The following is a 26,987-nucleotide window of genomic DNA, read 5'->3' on the forward strand; positions in this document are numbered from 1 at the left end:
GTTTCCTGACCCTAATAATTTTGTGCCACCCCACGTCACGTCTGTGCTGCGAAGGGGCCGAGGGAGCACCGCCCGTGCCCGGGGCACGCACGGCGGGTGGCCAGTGGCACCCACGTGTGGCACAGCTGTGCCTGCACCCACAGCTGGCAATGGGCAGCTGTCCTGGCTCTGTGTGTGTGTGTGGGCACACACGTGTGCTGTGTGTGCTCAGACATACGTGCCCTGACGTGTCCCAGCGTGTGTGTGTGTGTTCATGCCTATCTGTGCACACATACGTGTGCTGATGTTGCAGTGTGTGTTTGTACACACACCATGATGAGTTTCAGCACACACATATACGTGCTGAGGCGTGTCTGTGTGCACACATACACGTCCTGGTGTCTTACTGTGTAGAGGTTTACGTGTTCATGCATCTGTCTGTGCACACATACGTGTCCTGATGGCTCAGTGTGTGCACACACGTGCTGATGTGTTCTTATGTGAGTGCACACCCGTATGAGCTGACATGTCTGTGTGCACACATGTGCTGATGTGTGTCAGCAGTTCCATGTATGGCCTTCTGTCCTCTGTGTGAAGTCATGTGCTGCTGATCTGTGCTTGTACATTCATAGGTGAATGTGAGTGTGCAGACGTGTTTGTGTGTGCAGATTGTGTGCACAGATATGTCTGCAGATGTGTGGCTGTGCATGCTGATGTGTGCAGCTACGTGTTCTTTTGTGTCTCTGGGGCTGTGTGTGGATCCCACTGCCGTGTGCTGCTGTGTGAGTGCTCGTGTGTGCCAGACGTGCATGCTGTGTGTGTACACAGGTGTGTGTGTAGCTGTGCACACACACACCTGCAGAGACATGTGGGGGGCCGTGCAGACCCTGACATGCTGCTGTGTGTGTACAGACTGTGCACACACACGTATGTGTGGATGTGTGTGAGATGTGCACGTGCAGCCATGCATGTATGAGTAAGCACCGACGTGTGCAGGTGTGTGCTCAGCTGTGGGCATGCAGGGGTGGCTGCAGGTGAGCCTGTACCAAGGTGTGTGTGCAGATGTGTGTGCACAGAAGGGTATGCAGGAACGTGGATGGGCACGGGCGTGCATGGGGCATGTGAGTGTGTGCTCAGATGTGCATGCAGGCATGTCCGTGTGTGCAGGCATGTGTGCACAAAGGTAGGCACAGGTGTGTGTGCAGATGTGCAAGCAGAGATGCGTGTGCATACCCGAGTGTGTCACAGCCGTGCACACACACCCAGGGCAGCCCCCGGTGTTGCCCACCCTGGGGCCCCCCGCAGCCCCCACCCAGCGGGCCGGGAGGGGGTCACCCCGCCGCAGCGCCGTCGTGGGGACAGCGTCGGGCTGGCTGTGCCTGTAACGCAGGGACTCGGCCCCGCGGCGTGTGCCCATGTGTCCCGGTGTGTGTCCCAGTGTGCGTGTCCCAGTGTGCGTGTCCCGGTGTGTGTCTCAGTGTGTGTCCCAGTGTGCGTGTCCCAGTGTGTGTGTCCCAGTGTGTGCATGTCCCAGTGTGTGCGTGTCCCAGTGTGTGCGTGTCCCAGTGTGTGTGTCCCAGTGTGTGTGTCCCGGTGTGTGTCCCAGTGTGTGTGTCCCAGTGTGTGTGTGTGTCCCAGTGTGTGTGTGTCCCAGTGTGTGTGTCTCAGTGTGTGTGTCCCGGTGCGTGTGTCCCGGTGTGTGTCCCAGTGTGTGTGTCCCGGTGTGTGTCCCAGTGTGTGTGTCTCAGTGTGTGTCCCAGTGTGTGTGTCCCGGTGTGTGTGTGTCTCAGTGTGCGTGTCCCAGTGTGCGTGTCCCAGTGTGTGTGTCCCAGTGTGTGTCTCAGTGTGTGTCCCAGTGTGTGTGTGTCCCAGTGTGTGTGTCCCAGTGTGTGTGTGTCCCAGTGTGTGTGTCCTGGTGTGTGTCTCAGTGTGTGTCCCAGTGTGTGTGTGTCCCAGTGTGTGTGTCTCAATGTGTGTGTCCCGGTGTGTGTGTCCCGGTGTGTGTGTCCCGGTGTGTGTCCCATTGTGTGCGTCCCTCTGTGTGTCCCGGTCTGTGTATCACGGTGTGCGTGTCCCAGTGTGTGTGCGTGTCCCAGTGTGTGTGTGTCCCGGTGTGTGTCCCAGTGTGTGTGTGTGTCCCGGTGTGTGTGTGTCCCTGTGTATCCCGGTCTGTATCCCGGTGTGTGTGTGTGTCCTGGTGTGTGTGTGTCCCAGTGTGTATCCCGGTCAGTGTCCCGGTGTGTGTGTGTACCCCGGTGTGTGTATGTCCCAGTGTCTATCCCGGTCTGTGTCCCGGTGTGTGTGTGAGTGTCCCGGTGTGTGTGTGTACCCCGGTGTGTGTGTATGTCCCAGTGTCTATCCCGGTCTGTGTCCCGGTCTGTGTATCCCGGTGTGTGTGTGTGTCCCGGTCTGTGTCCCGGTGTGTGTGTGTACCCCGGTGTGTGTGTATGTCCCAGTGTCTATCCCGGTCAGTGTCCCGGTGTGTGTGTGTACCCCGGTGTGTGTGTGTCCCAGTGTGTATCCCGGTCAGTGTCCCGGTGTGTGTGTGTACCCCGGTGTGTGTATGTCCCAGTGTCTATCCCGGTCTGTGTCCCGGTGTGTGTACCCCGGTGTGTGTGTGTGTCCCAGTGTCTATCCCGGTCTGTGTCCCGGTCTGTGTATCCCGGTGTGTGTGTGTGTCCCGGTCTGTGTCCCGGTGTGTGTGCGTGTCCCCGCGTGTGCCCGCCCCCGGCCCCGCCCCGGCGCTGCCAATCACCCGGCGGTCGCTTTGATGTCGCAGCGCTCGCCCGCCGCGCCGTCGCGCTCGCAGTCGGACCGGGCGCTCCGTGCTCCGCCAGCCGCCGGCGCCCGCTGCTCCAGCCAAACTTCCCGGGGCTCGGAGGGCGGGGGGGCGGCGGCGGCACGGGGGCGCCCCCGGAGCCCGGCATCCCGCGGCGCCTGCCCGCCCGCAGCCTGCCGAGCCCCCCGCGGGAGCGGGAGCGGGAGCGGGGAGGGGAGAAGGGAGGGGGGCAAAGAAAAGAGTGACGAGGGAAAAGCAAATCTTCGTATTTTCTAAAGGAAGGATTTAAAGGGAATTTGGAAAGGGGGAACAAAATTAAAGGGGGAAAAAAACTTTAAAAGTTGAAAGGAGGAAAAAACTTTAAAAAGAAAAAAAATTCAAGAGGGAGCTATTTTTTATTTTTAGTTTTTTTTTCAAGAGGAGGAAAAAATAATTGAGGGAGAGGAGAAAAAAAAAAAATTGCGAAGGGCTTGATCCGGGAGAACAATACTCGCCGGGAAAGTTGCTGCGCGGCGGGGAGGGAGCGGCGGGAGGAAAATGCCGCAGCTGGGCAGCGGCGGCGGGGACGACCTGGGCGCCACGGACGAGATGCTGGCCTTCAAGGACGAGGGCGAGCAGGAGGAGAAGATCCCCGAGAACGCCTTCACCGAGCGCGACCTGGCCGACCTCAAGTCCTCGCTGGTGAACGAGTCGGAAGGCAGCGGCAGCCCGGCCGCCGCCGCCGCCGATGCCGAGGTGAGCCGGGCCGGAGCGCCCCGCACGGCGGCCCCGCGCCCCCCGCCCCGCCGCGGCCCCCGCCCCACGCCCCCGCGCTGCCCCTCTCTCTCCTCCCCGTGCAGGCCCTCCGGCGAGTGCAGGATCCGCAGCGGGTGTACCAGGAGAAGCTCCCGGACCACATGGATGATGGTTAGTCACAGCCACCTCCGCGTGTCTCTGTGTGGCCCCCTCTCCCCATTCCCGGTTCCCGCTGGTCTTCCCCAGTCTAGTACTGGACCCCCCGGTTCCCCAGCCCATGGCCCTGACACCCCTGGGAGTGAGGGATGCCAGCCTGGTCACCGCAGCCCCCCGTGGGAAAGGCGATCCTGACAGCACCGAGGCTTCCCGGTGTCCCCACTGTGGGAGTCCGCACCCAGGGGGGACCCCGGCGCTCCCCAGCTCCTTCTCTGAGGAGTATGGGACAACAAGACCCCCACAACATGTTGTAACCTCTTTGGGGACCCCCGACAGGCAGAGGAGTCACCTGTAATAAGACGAATTTTGACAGGGAACATTGATTTCAGCAGGCATGAAACATCAGGACTCGGGGATGTATAAAGGATCTGCCTATTCTGGTTACCCTTTCCTGATGCTCTCAGATCCGTATCTGCCCAATGGATCTATGTCACCTCTGGTAAGTTCCTCCTCTCCTTTCGGAGAAGTTTTGTGGCCTCTCTCACTGCTGAAGTATGTTGCAGGTATTGTGCAGGCACCTACACGTGTTTTTTTCCTGACAAATTGGAGCCCAGTTTCTGAAATATCTGGACACTGTTCTGTCCAAGCCAAAAAGAAAAGCAGTGGGAAGGGGGAGAGATGCTCGGCAGGAAGTGCCTGCTGCACTCCGAATTTGCTGAAGGAGCTGCTTTTCCAGTCTCCTCATTCTCTAGGTTTGGCTTTACTCTTCCAGCAGTCAAATATCTCATGGAAGAATTCCCTTCCTTTTTCTGGGTCATGGCCTTTGGAAGGAGCAGCTCCTGGTCTTTGTGTTTGTGTTCAGGGTTGTGTCCCGCAGCTGAGCTTGAACCTGCCTGTAAAACATCCAGGTTCTGGCGTGCTGTGTGTTAGGGCTCTGTTGTGGATGATGGCCCAGGAAATGGACCTTGTGCTTCTAAAATGGCAATAGAAGTTCAGGAAAAGGCTTCGTGCTGCTGGAGTACTCTTCCCGTCTTCTTCCTGTAAAGTTTTTCCCTCTCAGTTTAAATTAGCTTTAGCAATTCTGTATGTTCTCATGTTTCTAGGTTTTGCTATCTGAATGATTAAACTAAAATCTTCTTTACAAAAGCTGTCTTTTCCCATCACCATCTTGGTCAGAACTTCAGAAAATAATGTCCTGACGTTGCAGCAGACAGTCGATGCTGGTGTCGCTCCTGGGAGCCAGCACTGCTGCATTTCTTGCAGACATTGTTCTGCATTGGCTGTCAGCAAGTGAGGACAGAATGTAATCTGGTTTATTTCAGGTTCAGGTTTTAACCTTTAAAGGGATAAAGTTTAAAAGAATATATAAACCCATGCTTAATTCCAGTCATTTGTTCGCAAGAGCGGTAGGATGTAAAACTGGTGTTACGAAAAATGGATGGACTGTAGAGTATGAAACTTAAATTTATTTGTGGAAACCAGTGCCGTACCCTCACACCTGACCCAGCTGGCCTGGGTAGCAGGAGACAGGACCCTGCAAGAGCCTGTACCCCACACAGCTTTTCCTAGGGGATTCAGTTTTCCTGGCTGACTGCTGGAACTTTGCTGAAGTTTGCAGGTTATAAAGGATTTATCCCTAAATTTTAAGTCTTCCATCAGTTTACAGCACAAAAAGATGTATTTGCAGGGCAGGGCCAACTTATGTTGTAACTCAAATAAGCATTTCTTCTGGTGCTTCCCACCTTATCCAGATACCAGGTATCCCCCTCATTCCCCAAAATATTAAGGTGTTCTCTTCCTGATAAACTTTAAATGCTTTTAAATTTGTCTTATGTAAACACACCTAATTTGCTTCCTGAGTTAGAATCTGGGTAAGTCCAGAGTTAAGTTAGTCCAGCATCTTTTTGCTATGGTGAAATATTTCTTTTAATCTTAAACTCTTCCTAGATGGGCAGCAAAGTGCAGTAGCCTATTTATTAGCAGCTAAGCTATAAAGTAGATTTATAAAGTGGTTTAGGAATCACCTTTTCCCTTGATAACAGAATAAAATCTAGGCAGTTGCTGTCAGAGCAGCAGACAAGAGCAAATAGACTGCAGAACTCGAAGGGGAGAAGACGTAAGTAGCAGAGAAGAAAGGATCCCATCCCCTTGAGAGCCACCAAAATCATCCCATGCCTCAAACAGCTGCCTTTAGACCTGTTTGGATCCTGCTGTGGTTTATGAAGAGCTAATTTGATGTTTTCAGTTAAAAATCTGTTACCTAGCAGACAGGGGAAGTTTTCTTCCTCAGATGAAGGCTGGTCTTGCGGTTTTTCAACTTATTACAATAACTATTTCAGTGTATAATTCTGGGCAATTTCATCTTACGTTTCTATTGACTGTGCAAATGTTATCATGGTAAATTATGGCTTGCTCTCATATAGATTTATTGCTGCTGTGTACATTATATAAAGTGTGGGCTATAATCTGGTGGCTGCTTCCAATAATTGAGGAGGTCAGATGTGTGACTGAAGATTGCAGATACTTAACCATCCATAAAAGTGTGTTTAATTAACACTTTAGCGCAAGTAGAGTCGGGGAGGAGGGTTGTGTGAGTGAATAGGATTACATATCACAATCATGCATGCACTTGATAGTGGAGATTGTATTTTGGTTAATGAGGCTTCCTGGAAACAGTTGTTTGCAAGTAGGGTTAATTTTAGAATCTTAAAAAAAAAATCAATTAAAAAATTAAACCAGGAGTGCTTTGGCAAACTGTCAGGGCTTTACATTGAAAACAGTAATTTACCTGATTGAAAATAGAGTATAACTCCCTGAAAGATGCAGAGCAGCCAGCACTGAGGCTGGGGCTGAACCCCTGCCCTGCAGTGCTCTGTGAAACCACATTTTTTTCAGTGGGCTCCCCGTGAACCCTGTGAGGGAGCTGCAAGTGGCTCTGGACCGGCTCCAGCACCTGCCTGGCTGGGTGTGTTGCTACCAGCAGTACCGGGGTGCTGCTTTCCTATTTTCTTTCTGATTTTGTCAGCAGCACCACTTTTGCTTTGTTTCCCCTCAAGGTGTTTGTAGCCACTAACTGTTATGCAGCTCACCCGAGCATCCTGCTCAGGTCCCCACATCTCCCAGCCAAAATTGCCTCTTTTTACCAAACACACCCAGCATTATTTACGTTATTTACGCGCGGTGCTGCCGCTCCGAAGCGATGCTCTGAGCAGGGCTGGGGCAGGGCTGGGTGCTAGCAGCAGCCAGCCCAAGCACAGCTGATGGTCCCTGGAGGGCCAGCAGCAGAGGAGTGCCAGGAGCTCCCCACAGCTGGGTGGCCCTCCTTGGCTGAAGGTGGCACATGCCAGTGTGGGATGATTCAGCTGGAGTGCTGCTGGATTGGGCAGGCACAGGTTTCCTGGGCTGGCAGTAGAGCTGGGGGCGTGGGCAGCTTCTGGAGCTGAGGACAGGGCTGAGCCCAGTGTCCCTTGTTCTGGGAGCTGTGAACCCCCTCAGCTGCCGGGCTGGGGAGGGCACACTCAGTCAGGGCTGTTTAAGAGCACCTTGGCATTGCCTGTGCGTGCATCTGAAATCCTGGCACTCTGCAGGGCCCCAGGAGAGCCATCTCTGCCTCTCAGGTGTTACGTGTGTGGTTGTTCAAGGCTCCACTTTATCCCATCCTATGCAAAGTCCAGCTTTTCCCAGAGTGAAATATATAGGACTTATGGGTTAAAAATCTGCAGAGAAACTTCCAAAGAATATGAGCAAGTTGAGGAACTGTTTTTCTAAATTAAATATAAAATCATAAAACTATATCCTTTTTTAAATAGTACAAATGACTTTAAATCAAATTAAGGTACATCCTTAGTAAGAGCAGCAGCCTTTTAGGTGGTTACAAACATTAGAGGTCAGACATGGTCAAACATGTTAACACTTTGATCAGATTAAAATATTTTTCTTGCTACAGTTGTATAATTGAGTTTAGACCCGAGGGGGTTTTCTGAACATTGTTATATCTTGTACTGCGTGGTAGTTAAATGGTAAAAGGAGCTCTTATATAAGTTCCTTTAAGTTCCTTTAAGTTCTTTTTGTAAATAGGTTTATAAAATAGGGGAATGAGCCATGCTGCCCTGTATATAGGGCATGAGGTCGCCCTGCTCCCATGGATGGGAGGGATCTGAGGGGAGCTCCTCACACCTTCTGTGCACTTCAGATGTGTTTGGTGAGTGTGAGGGGTGTAAAGACAGGATTAAAGTGTTCTGTATGTAAAGCTGAGACACTGGACTTCCTGTCTGTGTGAGAAACAGAAGTGCAAGAGCCTCCTTTTCTTTGGAAAACAGACACTACCTCATTTTCTTAATTACTAAGTTGTCAAACCAGGGCTTACATGGGAGCAGAAGAGTGGGTGTACCTCCGCAAGCCCCGCGCAGCTGAAGCCCCCAAATAAGACAGCAGGGCTCACAAATAATGTTGCTTTTCAGAGCCTGATCCCTGTGGTTCTCTGGGCTCCTTGAGCTTGTTCAGAGGGTATGAAATGTCCCCTTGGGCTGGGCAAGATGAAAGTGCAGTTACTGCTGGCCTGGGGCCACAGGGCGCGAGTGTCTGACATGAGGTCAAAAAGCATGGAGCTGCAGTCTGGGGCTGCTCTTCACTGGACAGCAGCTGAACAGCAGCAGCTGAGCCCCAGGACAAGGCTGCTTCTGCTGCAGCCCCTTTCCCAAGGCTGCTCCATCCCTCTGCAGGAGGAGACTGGCAGAAGGAAATCTGCAGCTCATCTGCTTCTCTGCCTTTCTGTCCTGACTTGCACTGTTGGGGCAATAGTTTAGGATTGCTTTTTCCTGTGTTGAGTTCTGATCTTGTTGAAACCAGTGGGAAAACTCCCCGGAGTCACCGTGTGATTGGGATTTGTTGGTGTGAGAGGACTGCTGCATCCCTCTCCAGATGTTATGCGTGGAGGGAGGAAGGAGAGCAGCTGGAAGCCAGCTCTGTGTGTTCCAGCAGTGCCTGCTGCTGTGGGAGAGCAGCTTCCCAGCCAGGTTCCCTGGCAGCAGGGCTTGCACTGCAGGACCTCTCTGGGATGGTTCCCTGTCCCTGTGGATTGTTACATTCCCAGTGGCAGAAAGCGTCAGGAGTGCGGTGGCTGTGGATGGACCTCCAGGCAGACAGACAGATGAGTAATTTGTTCCTGACCAGAGCAAATCCACTTCTTTCAGCTCTTCTACCTAGCTTGAAATAAGATAATGATGAAAATAATGTTTTGTGTTAAAGCACAGTTTTGGATATGTGGAGGTACCAAGGCACAGCGCTTACGAGGTCATTTATTGCATGTCTGATTCAGTCTTGGTTCCCCCAAGGAAAATTCTTGTGTTAATTTCTGAGTTCATATCACACCCTCAATTTTGAAGCAGAACTTCCCTTTGAAATAATTAGAGAGTTCTGCTTAAGAAGCAGCGACATGATACAGCCCTGGATGTGTGTGGTCTAATATAACCTTATTTTTAAAATTGTTTGGAATGAAAAAAGAGAAGGCAAAATGTCACAGGGAAACAAAGGCAAGTTTTATGTAAATCTGTGCATGTGAGTAAGTGTGCATGTGATTCAGACAGTTCAACTATATCTGGTCTCCCACTGGGATTCCTTCACAGGCTTCCCTGGCACTGGCTGTCCAAGCCTGAGATGCTTTGTTGGCAGGGAGTTGCTATGAGATGTGTATGGTAAAGGCACTGTTCCTGCAAATTTCCAACCATTGCTGCTTGTGAAATTTTATAGGCTTGACCAGTTGAGAGTCTGGAGGGAAAAGCAAACACTTAACATAAACTCAAGTTCCTGAAGCTCAGTCATGTTAGTGATTAGTGGTTTTAAAATTTTAACTGTGAAGAATAAAGTGATTTGGGTTTGAGTGGCACGTGGCACATCCAGGATGAAAAGTACAGAGCTGGTCTGGTATCCAGAGCTGTAACTGAGAGAAGGGGGAGCAGGAGGGGCTCTGCAATGTGCTCACTCGTGTGTTGCCTCACAGTTGTAGTCCCTCTCGTGCCATGACTCTCTTGGCACCATTAAATTCCTGTATTGGCCTGAAAACCCTGGCTGATCCACGCAGGGGGATGTGCTGGCCTTGCTCTGCCAGGTACCCGGTCCAGTAGCACGGCGTGTGTTCTGTGACTAAACAGGAACGCTGGCTCCGGAGGGATGACTCCCTCCTGCTGTCAGAGATCTTCTGCACAGGCCCAGATCCTAATCACAGGCTGAACCCTCTCTATCTGTAGCGTGATCTGCAAGGGAAGCAGGATATTGGGATATGGGTTGGTGTGAGCTGCACACCTGAGGTGGCAGTCTGGTGTGGACTGTGTGTCTGTGTGTACATGGCACCGTGGTTACGGCCAGGGCAGAGCCTGGTGCTGAGAAACAGCAACAGTTTTGAGGAAGCATCTACAGCTTGCCATTAATTTCACATCTGCAGTTCTTCATCTGCTTTTTGGCCATGATTCATCCAGACCAAATTTAGTCTTTGTTTCCTATGGGTTGGCCTTTGAGCCCCCTTGCCAATTCACCACAGAGAAGGGGAGAAAGGACCTGAGCACTTGTGAGCATCATTACTCTCCTGGGGAGGCTGTGCTGGGCAGAGTGGGTTTGGGTGAACAACAGTCAGGCATGTGCTGCTCTTCACTTGCTAAAATCTCCTGCACCATGTGTGAGTCACAATTTCCTCAATAAATCCTCAAGGATTATCTTTCCCTGTCTGTTCCATTGATTTGAAGAGGGACTAGGTGCCAGAACTGTCTTCTTGAGGGCATGGCCACTGTGGGAGCTTCTCTTCACCCCTCCGAGGCTTTGGCCATGGCTGCTGCAGCTCCCTCTCTTGTTTGCTGCTCATTTCATAGAAACACAGAATGGTTTGAGTTGGAAGGGTCCTTAAAGATGATCACATTCCAACCCCTTGCCATGGGAAGGGATACCATTACACCAGGTTGCTCAGGGCCCCTGGTTTCCCATGCCTTTGCCATTCCACCTCACTGCCCAGGGAGCCAGGATGGCTTATGTCAGCATCTCTGCCAGCCTAATGTACACATGCTCTTACCTCATTATTTACCAGTGGTGGGTGGAGGGCACAGCAATAGGAGAGAAGGTACAAGTTGCTTCCTGAACTCTTTTTGCAGAGCCACTGCAGCAGGGAAAGCTTTTCAGACTGATCAGATCCCAGGCTGGTGCCAAGTGGGGACATGTGAGTCCCCCCTCTAGGCTCTTTCATGTGCTGTTCTTTGAATCTCTCTTTTTTTCAAAAAAATAGGCTATAACAAGATACTTGCTCATTAGTCTCTGTGTCTGGAGGATGAAACAAAGGTTTGGTAGGCGAACGGGTGACTCAGAGGGTTGGATACAGGATACAGAGCTGTTCACTTCCTAGTTTCCAGTTTTAATACGGCTGAATCAGTAAAGACCAGGTGCCTGTTCTTTCTGCTGGCTTGTCCACTGGTCTGAGAGGGCACAGCTCCCTCCAGGCAGTGCGAGTGTTTCATGGAGTGAATGTCCAAGGAACCTGCAAAGTCTGGACCAAACCCTCTGTGAACATCAACCAAGGTCTTGTTCTCGTCATGAGACTGCCAGTTCAGCACGTGCTGGTGGTTCACAAACCCACTGGCTTTGTTTCATAAAGGAAGGCTTTGCAACAGCATGTGCCTCTAAGGCTTGATTACAGCAGCATCTTTTTCTTGGTTGGTTATCTTGGACAGAGCTCTTACCTTCACCTCCTTACAGAGCAGCTTAGAACTGCTCTGTCACTGGTTTTTGCCTTTGAGTCTTTATAATTTGGGATCATAAAGTCATTTATTCTGGAAAAGCCCTCTAAGATCAGTGAGTCCAATCTTTAACCCAGCACTGACAAGGCTACCACTAAAACATGTCCCCAAGTGCCACATCTACACATCTTCTAAATCTCTTCAGGAACAGTGACTCCACCACTTCCCTGAACAGCCTGTGCCAGGGCTTGTCAGCTTCTTCAGTGAAGAAATCTTCCCTTCCATCCACTCTCAGTGTCCCCCTGGTGCAATTTGAGGCTGTTTCCTCATCCTGTTGTCTCTTACTTGGGAGAAAAGACTGAAGCCCCCCACACCTGGGTCTGCCCTCCTTTCAGGTAGTTTTGGACAGCAGGGAGGTCCCCCCGAGCATCCTTTACTCCAGGTTGAGCCCCCTGTCTCCCTCACCTGCTCCCATCAGACCTGTGCTCCAGACCCTCCATCAGCTCCATTGCCTTTCTCTGGACGTGCTATCTATGACCATTCCCCATGAAGGGCTCTTCCACCTCCCCCTCTGTGAAGTGGCTTCATGGACAAAGCAGGACACTTGGTCACTAAAAGGGTTAGCAAAACCTGACAAAACCAGCTGTCCCCATCCATGGCATTCTGCTGGCTGGAGGTGCTGGGCAAGAGGTTACCAAAGTGGCTTTAAACCACTGCTCCTCTCCTGTTCACCACCTCTGCTAAACACAGCTCAGCTGCCATGAAAAGAATCTGCTTCATTGTGTTTCACGGGGTCCCAAAATTAGTATTTTGTAAAAGAAAACAATAAACTCAACCATGCTGTGGTAAGTTTTTGAAACCAAAGTAAAACTGGATACTAGAATCTAGAGCACTTTTCCCCTCCGGTTATAACAACTTTGCATTTGATTAAATGATAGGCAAAAAAATGTCTCAACAGTATCTCCTTTGTTCCATTGAAAAATCTGGAACTGTAATATACAAAGTACACGTCTGCCTTGAAGAGGTACATGGTAATCACAGACTGGCCAAAAAAAGACCTTTTTTTTTTTTTTTTTAAAAATGATTCAGCTTGTCTGCTCTGTGTTGAATTTGTTTTCTGCTGTGGTTTGCTCTGAGGAGTAGAATACATGAGCATAAACTGAGGTTCTGCTCTGATGGGACCCACACAAAAGTAAAATGTGAAAGCCCAAGGTCATGAAATGTGTTTGACTGGAGCAGAGGGGCTGTGTTTATAAAGGCACTTGGGAAAAGACTGTTGTGGAGTTGCTGGGCAGAGACTCTTTGCAGCAAAATGCTCAGAAAGGATCAGAAATGTGGAGTTTTTATTCTGACACTGAGGATATGGCACTGTGGAGATTGCTTTCATGTTTAGGAAATAAAGCATTGTAAGATCTACCACATGAAAATTTGTTTTTCTTAGCGTGGAGAGGCTGATGAGGTGATTCTCGTTAGGTGCTGCTGCCCTGGAATTACTGGTATGGGAGTCTGGATAGTGAGGAGGAGTTGTTGTCTTTGGATTCCAGGTGGGAGACACAGCACAACCCCTGACACCACCAAACCCCAGGTCAAAAATTGGCCTCTGAGCTTTGGCTTCCTGCTATAACTCACAGGCTGTGGCATTGCCAGGTTTGGAATCTCACCATCCAGAAAAATACATGGCTTTAGAAATCCAAGTGATGTTTTGCAAGATTGCATCATGCTGTGCTGAATATTCCTTGGAGTGCCTAGATAAATCAAATAAATAGATAAATTGATTATGCATATTAACCCAAAATTGAAACCAAAAGCAATAACATAAAATAAGAAATAATTTTTAAAAAAAAATTAAATAAACATCCAAACCTTTTTGTTTGACTTTCTCTGATACAAAGCAATTTCTCCAGGACTGTACACCATATGAAACACATTATAAGTGCTCTTGTAAAATCCACATCATTATACCACATGAAAGCCCGGGTCCTAAAAATAGCCCTTCAGAGAGGATGCAGGCTAGTAGCAATTTCGGTGATCATGAAATAGTTGTGTTGACATCTCCATGCATGCACACCCACAGAAAGCTTTGACTTTTGAATATTAGCAAAATTTGTGCTTTGTGAAATTTTACATCTCATCCCATTGATGGCCCTTTACCCAGGGGCATTCATTTCTGATCTTGTTCCCGTTTTTCTAACCCAATTTTATTGAGAAAGTGGGTACATCACTTTTTTTTTTTCTTCCCTCGATTTTTCTGTGAAACTCTTTCCTTACTATCAGTTTGACAGTGGGTGGCAATATCAGTTGTACTTCCCTGTCTTCCAGCAGGGAAATATATGTTTTTTTTCTTCAGTAGACACATACATCCCCGGTATTTTGCAGAACTGTTAAAATGTAAACGTAGAGCATTAGATAATAACACAAGAAGCTGCCACATCTATGCAGCCTTTGTATCTGGTGTAGTAGTCAAAAGAAAGTAAATGAAATCTGCAGTAATTACACAGTAATGTATCCACAACAAAAAAATTTCTTCCTTGTCCCAGCGATCAGAACTTGGCTTTTGTTCTGGAGTATGAAAGGTGCAGCCTCCTGCCTTCGGTGTGTTCGCAGCAAAGCCCTGGCTGGGATCTGCTGCCGTAGCTCTGGGATAGACAACACAGCCCTGCCAGCTGGTATCACCCCAGATCTTTTTGAAGAGCTCATCAGATCTGGTTTTATTGCTGTTGTGTTTCGGTTTTCGTTTGTTATTTGTTTGAAAGCGTTACTATAGGGGTAGTTTTCTGAAAAACGTTGGAATCTTCAGCGCTGATCTCTCGTTTGCATTTTTCTTTTATAAAGGTGCTAGAGATGCACACCTTCACTTGAGGGTGGCTGAAGGCTGTGGTTTAAGGCTGTCCTGGATTTTAAGTGTGTGGCCCTTCTAAAACCACTTGGAAACAGTCTGTATCCTCAAAATAAATTTGCTTCTGGAACTGGAGCAAAATTTGTGGACATGGCAAGTGAAATAACAGAGTGTGGAAGAAAATGACATTGCTTCTGAAATAGCTGGCATGAAAATCACGGAGTCTGATGTTTCATTCAAATCAGATGTGGCTCTGGTTGTTGTGGGGCAGGACACAAACTCGCCCAGCAATGCAACTCCAAGGGATTTACAGGAGACATGCAGTTGTTCCAGGTTGTTTTAACTGCAGGGCAGCTCTTGTCCCTTGTCTGGGGTGGAGGAGCAATCTTGTTCCAAGGCAAACAGGCTCTCCAGATTTTACCTTGGTCAATTGATTTCTTGTAGGCTGTTAGCAATTCTGAAGAATCAAATGCTGTAAAGTGACATCACAGAAGTAAGTTTGCTGTTGCTAATTTAGCTCCCTAGAACATCTGGACTAGGGGACATGGCAACACCTTCACAAGGCAATAATTTTATAGTGTAAATGCATTGATTTCTACAGGAAGTCATCAGTAATTGAAGGATCTCTTTCCCACCAAGGGCTGAGAAATTTTGGCTCCTTTTGGCCTTTATAAGGCAACAGACAGTGGTGTTTAGAAAACGCCAAAAAGTTTTAATGCTTCTGGCTTGAAGCTGCCATCATCCTTAAGCCCTTTTCTCTTTTCCATAATTAATTGGGTGACTGAAAATAGGGTTGTATCTGGCAACGTCAATTTTTTTACTGTTTTGTTGAGCTCAGATTTTTCTGCTAGGAGCAGAATTCAGGTAAAAGCACCAAATGTTCCTGACTGGGACTTGTGACGGGACTTGAATGCCAGAGCTGTTGTAGAGAAAATTTAACTTCTTGACTCAGGAGTACAGAAAGATACCTGATATGTTAGTGCCAATTGTTTGGCTGTTGACTGTAACTAGTATATAACTACATCTATGTATTCAGACTTCGCAGAATAGAACGTTTTCAAGTTACAATACACTATTTGTACAGATCCAGCACACGGATCTGGTTGTTAAATGCATACTGATGGATGAGGCAGGCTGCAGTGAATCCCTGGCACATCAGCTCCTGTATCCAAAGGCATCACTCCTCAGCCAGGTTTCCTGCTGAAGCACCGTGGTGAACGCCAGGCTGTGGGGTGGGCGCGTTGCTGTTCCCGTGGGCAGGAGCTGCCTCTCTCTTGCTGCAGCCCGTTTGATATGGGATCCTCTGAGCAGGGAGCACCAGGTGCTGTGGCAGACGGTGGGAATAGCCAGATCAACAGCCATGAGCAGCGCCAGTTGTTTATGTGTTAACACAGGATGTTCTCAAAATCAGGTAAGAAGTGAGGCATGTTACCACGTTTTATAGCAGAGGAACCGGATAGTCTTGTAACTGCCACGCATGGCCTCGGCAGAGGAAGCGTGGTTTTATCCCAGCTTCACCTCCCAGTCCCACAGGAGCTTGTTTTTCTGTGACTCAGTTTCCCCCAGGAGTGTTGTGGAGCTTTATCGTTTCACGTGGAAGCAATGTTTGGAGAGCATGGCAATGTCAATACTGGAACAAAGTATAAAATCCCACACAGGCTGCTGCAAGAGGGGATGTTTCAGAAATGATCAGAGAAGGAATAGCCTTAAAAAGAAAGCTCTGCTGCTTATTAGACCACTCTTACTTCAAGATATTTAACAAATTGCAATTTCATAATCTTTTAGGAAGTTGCAGGTGTCTCTAAGACCACAACTCCTTCAAGGAAACTGGCATCTTGCTTTAAAAACAAATCACCTTCTCAGCCTAAATGATAATTTCGTAGAGTGGTATTAGCTGGATGGCAGCGATGATGGCATGGTCCAGCACGTTGTCTGAAATACACATGACAAATAAATCCCTGTTATTAAACCAGGAACAAATGTCATTTATATATCCACTTGTAACATGCAATGAGGACAACCTCCAGGATCACACAGCATAGCTTTTGGAGGCATATACCAAACTTCTGGATGCATAATTCAAATTCTTTGTCATGAAGAATCAGTCTATTTATCTTGGAACCTTTTTTACTTAAACAGTAATCTCTAGGAAATCATTTAACAGTAGTTCCCTGCCAGTTTGTCAGTTAATGGCTTGAGGCAAAGTCTGAAGTGGATGAAAACCTTTTTAGGGAGATGCTGCTGTCGCAGGAGGTGCAGAAAGGTTTATAGCAGAAAGCAAGAGAGGAGGCGGTCAGATGAGTTCAGTCCAACTTTTAGAATCACGAGGAAACTCGGCACAACAGGGCAAAGATGGCTTCTGCAAGCTCATTATGTGCAGAATGTGAAAGCCATCTGTTGTGCCCATGTCAACTTAGAAGCCTAAATTTTCCGTACTGGAGGCTCCAGGTGTGACTTTGTGGAGGCCAAAACCACATGTGTTTGTGGTGGCTGGGGCTCTGCCTCGCTCCCTCGCTTCTTTGCATCCTGGGCATTTCTGTATCCCAGGTATCTCTGTCTCTCTGCATCCTGGGCATCTCTGCATACTGGGCATCTCTGAATATGTGCCCTGGCCATCTCTGCATCCTGGCCATCTCTGCATCTCACTGTCCTGGGCATCTGCACCTCTGCATCCTGCATCTCCCCATTCCCGGTGCGGAGGCAGCCGGGTGGGAGAGCCGGGGCACAGCCCCCCTGCTCGGCTGGGGTGCTGCAGGGTGTCTGCCAGGGCAGCAGAGTCCTCCAGCTCTCAGATGTTATCACTTCTCTCTAAAAGTCTAGCAGCAAGTTTCAGTTAGGTAATGAGTTATCTGATTTCCCTTTAATCTGGGCAGCATCACTCCAGCGCGATAACCTCCAATCGTTATTTATCTCACGCTCAGTGCTGCAGGAAGAAAACTGGCAAGGATGGGTGAAAATTCACTGGAAAAGGGGCTAAGAAAAGTTGCCCTGGCCTACACCAAATTCCTCCTTTTTGCAGCAGGTGCGGGTGAGAAATAACTGCCCTGAGTGGAAACTCTCCTGAGAGGCCACAAAATCCAGCTGAAGCAAATGCCACTTCCCTGCAGCATTATCTCCCACTCAGTGCTGTCTGCCCACAGAGGATGGTAGGGTGTAGGAGCTGGCAGGGGATTAATGGCAGCCTGGTTCATAAAAAACTCCGCTGCCAGAAGGACGTGGGACCCAGACAGAAGTAAAGAGGGGCTGATTCTCTCTGCAGATGCCCCCAAGTGCTATTTGTCTGAGAGCAGATTTTCCCACAGATCTTTGGCCTTCATATTATTTGAAGAACCCCCTCTGCAGCTGCAATCCTTCCCTCCCCCGAGGGAAAAACAGGGTGGTAACTTTGTGAACTGAATGGTGTGGAGGTTTAGGAGTACTGCCATGGGAGGGGAAGATTTGGCTCATTAGTGTGGAACATTGTGTTGCCAGGAACAGAGTTTTGGGGCAGAACTAATAACATGGAAGCAGATGCAGTCAGCTTTTATTAAACCGGTTTGTAGATGACTCCAAATAGGCAACAGTTGTATCTGGGGCTTTCCTTGCAAGAGGCAGAATGGCAGACCCCAGCAGAAGCAGAGCCTGGCTTAAATACTGGATAAAAAGTACAGAAGCTAACCTAATTTCTTGATGTTTGGAAACATTTCTCCCAAATATATTTTTAAAAGAAGGAAAAGAAAGAAAGGAACAACTGAAGACTTGGTTATTGTGTTATAATCTTTAAACTTTTAGAGCTCATATATCTCACCTTGAGGAAGGAGCAGCTGTAGATCACAGTGTTCACAGTCTGAAGGACCCAGCAGGATCTCACCTCTGCTCTATCCTGATGCACCATCTCCTCTAGGCCATGGACTCCCAAGTTGCACTCAGTTACCCCCACATCTGAACATAAATTAACTGCTTGACAGTGCGTTAGAGGTAGGCATGGATAAATTAATTTCCAAGCCAGGTTTTGAAGCACTTCTTCCTTGAACCACCCTTTCCGTAGAACCAATTAACTCCATAACACTAATCAGCATCCGTGATGGTCGAATGCCATTTCCTGACACGTGGCATTCCATGGCCACCAGTAAGGATGGGTTGAACTCATTCTGTAATTGCCTTACCCAAGTGCATGGGTTGCAATGATCGTCAGCCACATCCAAAGTGCTGTTCCCAGCCAGCTCCCCGATCTGAGTGAGACCATTGATGCCTCTGAGGGGTCACACAAACACCATCCATGCTCAGCCAGACCCAGCAATGACTGTGTGTCCTTACAGTGTCCTCCTGGTCCTTCACCTCCTCTGTGCAGCCTGGCTTTCGTGAGGGTGTTGGGAATGGTCGGTCCCCATCAGTGCAGCCAACCCTGCCAATCTCTGTAGAGGTGCGTGTTGGATTTCTGACATCTCCATAGATGTCTGTCAGCTCCTTCTAGGCCAACTCCAGCCACCGTTTCATAGAGCGAAGAGAACCATCCAGAAATCCTTTCCCTGCTCCGTGCATCCAAGAGCAGCCTGGCATACCCATCAAGTCTTCCTGGCTGTGCTCTGTGCAGCTTCATCATCCCAGTCTGGCTGAGGAAGACAAGAAGAATCCACTCGGATGCTGTACTCCATCCTGCCTTGGTTGTGCAATACTTTTTTTTCTCGGGCAGTTTCTAATCTAGAGATTTTCTGGGATCTCCATGGCATTAAGGGAAGTCTCCTCATCACCTCAGGTTCTGTCTTTCAGTACCAAGTGTTTAAGACATAATTCCAGGCGTCCAGGGCTTGCTTTCTCTTTGTGTCTCCTTTGCTGTTGCTTTCATTTGCTAACATGTTGAACTTCAAAGTCTATTCTTTCTCATTCCTAATTTTTATGGAAAAAATGGTCTGAACCCCATTTGCATTTCCTCCCTGAGGATACTGGCAGTTCTTAATCCTATATATTAAAGTAACTCAGTTTTCCCAGCAGCCCTTTATTCTGGGACTGCTCTTCCACTCTGTTTTCTCCTTGAAATGCTCTCCTGTGGTTCAAAATTGCTCTTCACGGTGCCCCTGACCACTGTCACTTGCTGTTATATGCTATTTGCAAGGATGTTTGATCACTTTTAAAGCCCTTTTCCCTTCCCATCCTGTCCCTTGCAGGTAATTTGTGAAGGTTTCATGCCCATGGCAGTAGGTGCCTGTTTGCTCTCAGAGGTTGCATTGTGGGCTCTGCAACCAGCAGTATCCAGGACCTGCTGGAATAACTATTTATAAAGCCAAGAGATAGCAGGATGAAAGTAAATAGGGTACTATTTTATTCAGGCTGATTTTAATTTCACACTGATGGTCTCCATATTCTGTGTGAGTCCCAGTGACCACTGGCATTTACCTGCCCGAGAGGCAGTTGCCATCTGTGCTTCCCTGGCTGTGATGCAGGAGGGTACAGGGACCCTCTGTCTCTCAGTCCCTTGTCCCTCTTTCTGCTTCCACACAGAGGCCACAGCAATTCCCTGTGTTTCCCAGCCCCTGGGAGCTGTGGGAAGCAGGCAGAACACCGGCTGCGCTGGTCGTGCAGATCCAGGGATTTGGATCACGCAAACCCAGTGTTCTCTCCTACAAGCCATTCTCAGCAATGTGCTTGGGTAATTAGCATGTTCATAAACACTTCGTAATCTTGTGATCATGGCTTGCAGATTAGCTCTTTTGCCAGCTTTGCGATTTCTTTGCCAGTTTTAGTTTTAATTGCAAATCCATTACTGCCAGCTCCCTTGCATATTGTAGCAATAGGCAAATTAAAAAACTTGGACACAGTTGGGCGGGTTTCAGTTAAGAAATTAATTGTTACTGCCAAGCAGTGCTTTTTAATGTGAGGGTGGCATTTGAGTTTGTTTTTGAGGGCATAATCTCCAAGACTTTCTTTTTTCCCTTCTCCTCCCCCCTCCCCAGACTGCGTTGCCCTGTCGAGCAGCTCCCCAGATGGCATGAAGCAAATGCTTGCCTCTTTGATCTCCTAGTCAAGAAATTTGGAAGTCGTTCTGAATTTATGAGAATCCTGTCTGAAATAAATCTGTCTGTGAGCAGGGCCACACTAAGGCAACCCGGAGCTGCAGGCACAGCTCACCTGAACCTCCCAGGGAAGCTCAGGATTACATCCCACAGGAGCATCGTGTGATGCTGTAGCGATAAAGAGAAACTTCATGCATATTGTTGAACATGAAAAAGTCTAGACAATCTACAATTTACCAGTCGGGGTAATTGGCTAAAGGCTTAATCCGCCCTGATAATCCAGTAATGGTATTGTTGGCAGGACATTGATGTAAATATCACTCAGCAGTGCTGGCAGCCGCTGTCTCCTGTGATTGCTGCCATTCCCAATTCCTTTTCCACAGTCATTAGGGCTGATGGGGAATTTTCTGAGTTCTGCAAACTTCTTTTTTTCTTTTCTCAAAAATTGTCTGGGCTATATGGTTGTTTTTCACTCTGTTGAATAACATTTTTCACCAGGTTAGAATTTTCACAGACCCATTCCTCAAGAATATCTTTGTTCTTTGATGTACTTTTATCCCCTCGTGTATTTCTCCCATAGCTCTCTTCAGCCTCCTGATGCTGCTGTTGCAGAGTTTGCAATCACCCTTTAATACAAACAACATCTGGTCCTGCAGTGGACCCGTGCCAGCACTGCAAGCCACCTATCACCTGTGTGTCACCACCAAGCCCAGTGGCATTCACTGAGACTCTGTTGGCATCACTCTGCACAAGCCCTGACATGCCACTGGCATGGCTGGGGCTGCAGACACTGGTGGGGCACTGTGGAAGTCAACGAGCTGAGCAGGGTTCTAGAAATCCATCCCCATTTTGCAGGGGTGTTTTAAATGCATTTCTTTGTGCCCTGTGGGGACAAAGAAGGGGATTGTAGCATCACAGATGCAGGGAAGAATGGACAGACTTAGTCCAGCCTTCAAACATGAGTCTCCCACCACTGCAGTGCTTGTCCTCACATGCTGCCTTCCATGGCTTGTTGATGTGTTAGAGCATGGCTGGGCTTAAATCTTTGTTTAATTGTGCATGAAGCCAGTGTCTAAAAACATCTGTCCCATTCTTGTTACTTTATTCTCTTTAACTCATTCTCTCCATTTGCCTTGGTTAATGTGGTTGTTTTCAGCTGCCTTTACAGCTGAAGGACTCTACTCCTGTAAGCCTGAACAGTACCAAGCACAAATAGATCCTGCCTGACTGGAGTCACAGAATCCCAGGATGGCTGGGTTAGAAAGGACTTAAAGACCTTCTCATTCCATCCTCCCTGCTATAGGGAGTGATGCCACCTAAAAGATGAAGTTTCTCAGGGCCCCTTCCAACTGCTCTGTACAACTCCTCTGCCTTCTGCGGGATTGCAGTTGTGTAATGGAGTGGAGCTCAGCAGAGGATTCCCTCATGACCAAAACAGAACCACCATGAGAATTCCTTTTCTGCTGACTCCAAGCTGCCAGCTGAAGTATTAAAACCCTATATGTAATAATACATAAACTTATTTTGGTCGTGGACCCAGCTGCGGGGGCTGTGAATCCTTGATACTGTTCTTAAGGCAGCGTGTAGTGGTTTTTAGAACATGGCTTTTTTTTTTTTTTTTGTCTGCTCAGAAAACAATAGAAGCAGCACAGTTCTGCTGCAAACAAAACCTGAACGTGCTCTAACTTACGTGTGAAATATCAAAGAGCGCCTATTCAGTACACACCACCCTTCTGTTTCACAGCAAACACCTTGTCACAGCACAGAGACCTTGGGAAAACTATATATAGTGTATTTGGGTGAATGTCACCCTGGTAATTATTCCACAGCTCTGGCTCCACAATGTTGTGGCTAACAAATCCAACTTTAATTGTTCGTGATCTCTATCGGAGCAGACATTGGGTTTGAGTTCAGTCGGTACAGAGTCAGGAGGAATAAACACAAACCTACAGTAAGATCAAAGCAGCAGAGAGGCGCACATGTGCTAATAATAATAGCTTATGAAAGCTTATATTTTCCTTCAACAACATCCTGTCATTTATGTATCAGCTTTGAAAAGGGTAAAAAAAAAAATTCAGTGTAATTTACTTCAGAAAAAAAAAAAATAGATAAGGCAGGTATTTGATTGCAGCAGCTCGTGTGTGGTTTGCTGCGAGGATTGTACATGCACCGAGTCCTCCAGTGCATGTGTGAAAGGAAGGTGCAGAGGCTGAGCTGGCTGTGACCAAAGTACCATCATTATCTGATTTTTAGTACAGCTGGTGACAGTGTAAGGCAGCAGGGAGGATGAGGTAAACAGTCTCAAAGGCGGTAACCGCACGCACACCTGGTGCACCTCCATCAGATGTGTGTAAACAGCCTGCGTGGAGGGAGGTGACAGCGGGCTCAGGACGGCTAACGGCTCGGGACATGCAGGACACGCAGGACACGCGCACAGAGGTTTGGGGATGGTGTTCTGGTTGGGGTGGAATTGCCCAGGGGATTTAAAGGGGGATTTTGCCCTTCCGTGACCACAGGCAGCTTTGCAGGGTGGCTTTCCCTCGGTGTGTGGGACAAGCAGAGTGTGGCAGGGTGGCTGTACCCTCTGGCTGAGCGGGGTCGGGTAGCCGTGATTTCACCTCCACACAGTGTGACCTGCTTAGGAAGGTCAGCCCTCAAAACTGGGCACAGTGCTGACCATTTTTTCTGTGCTCTTTCTTCAAGTTTTTGCTATCAGCTTTTTTAATCTAGCGCAGTGGCTTAAGCTTCAGTCGGGGGGTTTGTCCTGCCTGGCACTGAGGTGCCTGGTGGGCTGTGGGGGACTGGGACACCAGGAGCTGCAGGAGCAGAGCTGTGGCAGGTGATGTGGCTGTCAGGAAGGAGTCCTGGTGTGTTGTGAGTCTGTCTTTCCCGTTGTGTGCTGTGATTGTTGACATTTGGTTATGCCTGTAGTTCTCTCTGCAAGCAAGAAAGGGTTTGGAGTGTTGGTGGAGGGAGGAAGGCTGACAACAAAAGGTGTCAAAATGTCCCACTGAGTACTGAAGATGGGCTGGCTGAGGAAGGAGAAGGTTGTTTAGAAAGAGAACCAAGGAGAAGAGCACAAACAGGAGCAGGTACAGGAACAGTCACACTTTCTGCTCTTTCTGCACAGGCTCCTCGGGCACAGTGTGACCATGGCCATGGGGTGACAGTAGCAGAGAGCAATCCCTGCACTGGGAAGGGTTTTTCAGGGCTGTAAGGCTGAGCTGGAGTCTGTTCAGAGTCTGCAGCGGCTGAATCGCAGCAAACAGGGACTCGTTAGGAAACTGGAGCAAATAATAATGATCTGTATGTTTAATGCAGCTGAAAGGCGTACTTCAAAGATACTGTTATCCCAGAAAAGCCCGAGTATAGAGGGGAATGTACTTGATCACTGCTTCCAAGTTTTGATGGTAGCGTTGTAAGTAGGTCAGCAAACGGTAATATTTAAATTAACTCCTCTTTCTGGCAACTAGATGGGAATGTAGGTCTAGAAATGGGTAAATGTAGATTCCCTTCCCAGCTCTGCCACTTTGACAAGTCACTTCATCTCCTCGTGCCTAAGGGAAAAATACACCTTTGGGCTCTGCCCAGTAATCATCATCCAAATGCTTCCCCACCTATCTGAAGGGTTTTAGAATATGTGATTGAAAAGTGCAAAGTGTTATTAACATTGAATTAATGTCTGCCATTACAATATGTAATGGAGTATTTCTGCACACACCCCATTTCCTCCTGCTCGAATGTTTTGTCAGACAAGTCCAAGTGTTTACCAGCTTTATAGCTGGCCTAAAAAGAGCCAGCGGGAGCTGCTGGTCGCTAGTGGAGCTGCTGGGCTTGTTTGATGGCAGCTGGGGTGCAGGAACTGCCAGCAGGGCTGCCAGCACACAGCCAGGGACCCAGCTTGTGGCAGCAGGGTTGGGGTGGCCAGGGTGTCCCCTCAGCAGCCAGCCCAGAGCTGTAGACACATCTCCTGTGACACATCTCCTGTGACACATCTCCTGTGACACCTGCACGCTGTGGCACTGTACCAGAAGGCCAGGTTCCCCTGGGCACAGGGAGCATGGTGGGGTAATGCAGATGCACACTCCTGCCAGGGATGGAAAGTGGGGAATGTGCTACTGGAGCACCTCACTTCTCTTTTGTGGGAGCAGAGAGCCACAGCCCTCCCACTGCCTGCACCTCATCAGCTGATGGCAGCATTCTCACTTACTTGGGCAGCACTGGTTGATTTGATTTCTACCTCCTCTAAATACATTGCTGTTCTCTGTGCAAATAACAGCTGCATGTTTATTGACCTGCAGCTGTATTTAAGGATTCTCATCCCTGGAAATGTTCAAGGTCAGGTTGAATGGGGCTTGGAGCCATCTCATCTTGTGGAAGGTGTCTCTGCCCATGGCAGGAGGGTTTGAACAATAAGAGTTTTAAGGTCCCTTCTAACCCAAACCATTGTATGATTCTGTGATATCAACCCAGATCTTTCAGAGCAGCATTGCTCCTTTTTGGGCATCTTCTCATCCCATCAGACAGACCTTCCCTACCTGCCTTGGGTTTGCCCACCACCGTGCACAACCCTGCCTTCTTTCTCATTATCATGCCCTGCACAAACATTTCCCTTCTTTTCTAAAATATCACAGCACATGGTGTGGGTTGCTGTCTAGACTGCATCACTTGAAGCAAATGTATTCACTAATATGATATATTATTAGAACTCACTAAAAGTAACAAACAAAGTACATTTCTTTGTTCACTCTTTAATTGTTTGTTCATTAGCTTGCTTGCTGATTCATAAAATATGAAAAGCTCCAATAGGGTATCTAGTCACTAGTGCAAATTAGCTAGTTTCTAATGTACATAAATAAATTATAACCCTGTATTTACAATTTGCCTGTACTATAAGGGCTGTGCAGAAATGCTTTATCTCTGCACACAAAATGACAAGTAAAGGCAGAAGCTGGGAGTGCTGTATCCTACACTTGCAGAACACGCTAGTAGCAAAAATTATCTCTTTGCTGGTGGGTAATTTGTTTTCTTTAGCTCTGAAGGTGGAATATGACAATGTTGGATAGCTACCTTTGTAGCTAGGGCTGGATGTTCAGCTGGTGAGTTGGCAGGGCCATGCTCTGTCTACTGTCAGCAGCTGGGAAAGCCCTGAAGCTTTTGTTATCCTGGGGCTCTGCGTTTTCCTCTGGTTTGTCTGATCCACTGTTGTGCTCTCTCTTCAGCAGCAGCTCTTCATACTTTTTGGCTATTCTTGTTGCTTATGAATTATTCCCCAAAGACAGCCATGTCCTCAGATTCCTAGGAAACTTCCAGGTATTGTGTGCCCATGTGCAAGACTCCCAGAGGGTGTAAGATCATCTTAGGGTGTTTTTTTCATGGATTTCTGTAGTACAGAGTGTAATTCTCTATTAGAGATCAGAGATAGGATTCTTCACTCCTTTCCAGACCATGATCAACATGCTCATGACTAAATGAATAATTCTCTAAAAGTTGTGTAGGTTTCTAGATAAAACTCTGCAGGCAACTGTTTAATGTCTGCATATTACATTGGTTTAATCCCTTCTCAGTTCTGTAATTCTTTTAAATAAGGAATCCAGGCTGTCGGAGTCCGAGTGAGAGAGTACCAAAGTCATAGAATCACAGAATGGTCTGGGCTGGATGGGACATTAAAGACCATCTTGTTCCAACCCCCTGCCATGAGCAGGGACAACTTCCACTGTCCCAGGCTGCTCCAAGCCCCATCCAAACTGGCCATGAACACTTCCAGGGAAGGGGCATCCACAGTTTTTCTGGGCAACCAGTGAAAAACGAACTTAGTAATTATTAAAAATTTGTGTCCCGTCTGATTTGTATCAAAGATACAAAATACCAAAGATTTCTGGCCATAAATGCCTTGTTTTGCTAAATTCTTGGTTACTGCCTCTTCCATGGGTAGCGTTCCCAAAGCCTTTGCTGGGTGTTAGGCTTGGACCTGCAGATGCTCACGTAGGGAAATGATCTCACATATATGGATGGTCTTGTCAAAACCAGCCTAACAATTGGTGCATAAAATTATTTGTATATATTTGTATTTGCAAGTGTTGGATTTATACATGCAAGATCAAGGACTTAATTTGTAAATTTTTTTTTTGTTTTGCTACATGAAAGCTTTGCTGACTGTGTACCCAGAGGTCTCTGCTGCATAAATCCTGTTGAATTTCAATAAAAACCACTTTAGCCTTTCTTGGGCAGACCTGGGTACTTATAAAATTTTCAAATTTATTATAAACTGAAGGATATTTCATCAAGTCAGCTCACTGTAGGATGTCACATTTCCAATATGTTAGCAGCAGTCAAGACCCAAAAATGTCTGGTTTTGACAGAATGAAATACACATTTTTTTTCTCAGCCTCTTTCAATGGCAATGATTAAACAGAGATTAGGATGATGTGGGGTTTGTATCTTCAGTTATTTTACCTCAGTATATACCATTGCTTTAACTGACTTTACCACAAAGCCTCTCAAACTTCCTTTTCTTTGCTAAATTAGCTTGTGAATTCTCCGCTTCCTCACATCTTCAACACCTCCACCTCTGACAGATGTGGAAAAAGCCTTTTATCATTTACATGTCCCAAATGTTCCCAGGAATGACCCTGGTGCACCGCACTGCTGTGGCGGGACACGGCTTTCCAGACATGGCTTTTGGGAGGGGACCTCATCCACAGACAGAGTGGTGAAAGCTAAACCCCAGTCCCAAAGACATTTTAGGACCTTTGTGGTATCAAAAGGGAGCATTTTGTTGCATGTTTTGAATTTGA

At 47.9% G+C, this 26,987-nt stretch overlaps 1 protein-coding gene across 5 annotated transcripts in view; it reads left to right on the forward strand.

Moving 5' to 3' along the window:
* The first annotated feature begins 2,744 nt into the window (after positions 1-2,744).
* Positions 2,745-26,987, forward strand: part of TCF7 (transcription factor 7) — a 75,723-nt gene continuing 51,480 nt past the window's right edge. The window contains exons 1-3 of one of the 5 annotated variants that reach the window (XM_063413768.1): positions 2,745-3,493; positions 3,598-3,664; positions 4,042-4,148. In XM_063413768.1, the coding sequence (XP_063269838.1) occupies positions 3,296-3,493; positions 3,598-3,664; positions 4,042-4,148 (372 nt within the window). In that variant the 5' untranslated portion in view covers positions 2,745-3,295. Of the gene's footprint in view, positions 3,494-3,597; positions 3,665-4,038; positions 4,149-26,987 lie in introns of all 5 variants that reach the window. The other 4 variants (XM_063413764.1, XM_063413765.1, XM_063413766.1 and 1 more) reach the window with 4 other exon arrangements.

The sequence above is a fragment of the Prinia subflava genome, chromosome 16, assembly GCF_021018805.1.
Source record: "Prinia subflava isolate CZ2003 ecotype Zambia chromosome 16, Cam_Psub_1.2, whole genome shotgun sequence".
NCBI classification, from domain to species: Eukaryota; Metazoa; Chordata; class Aves; order Passeriformes; family Cisticolidae; genus Prinia; species Prinia subflava.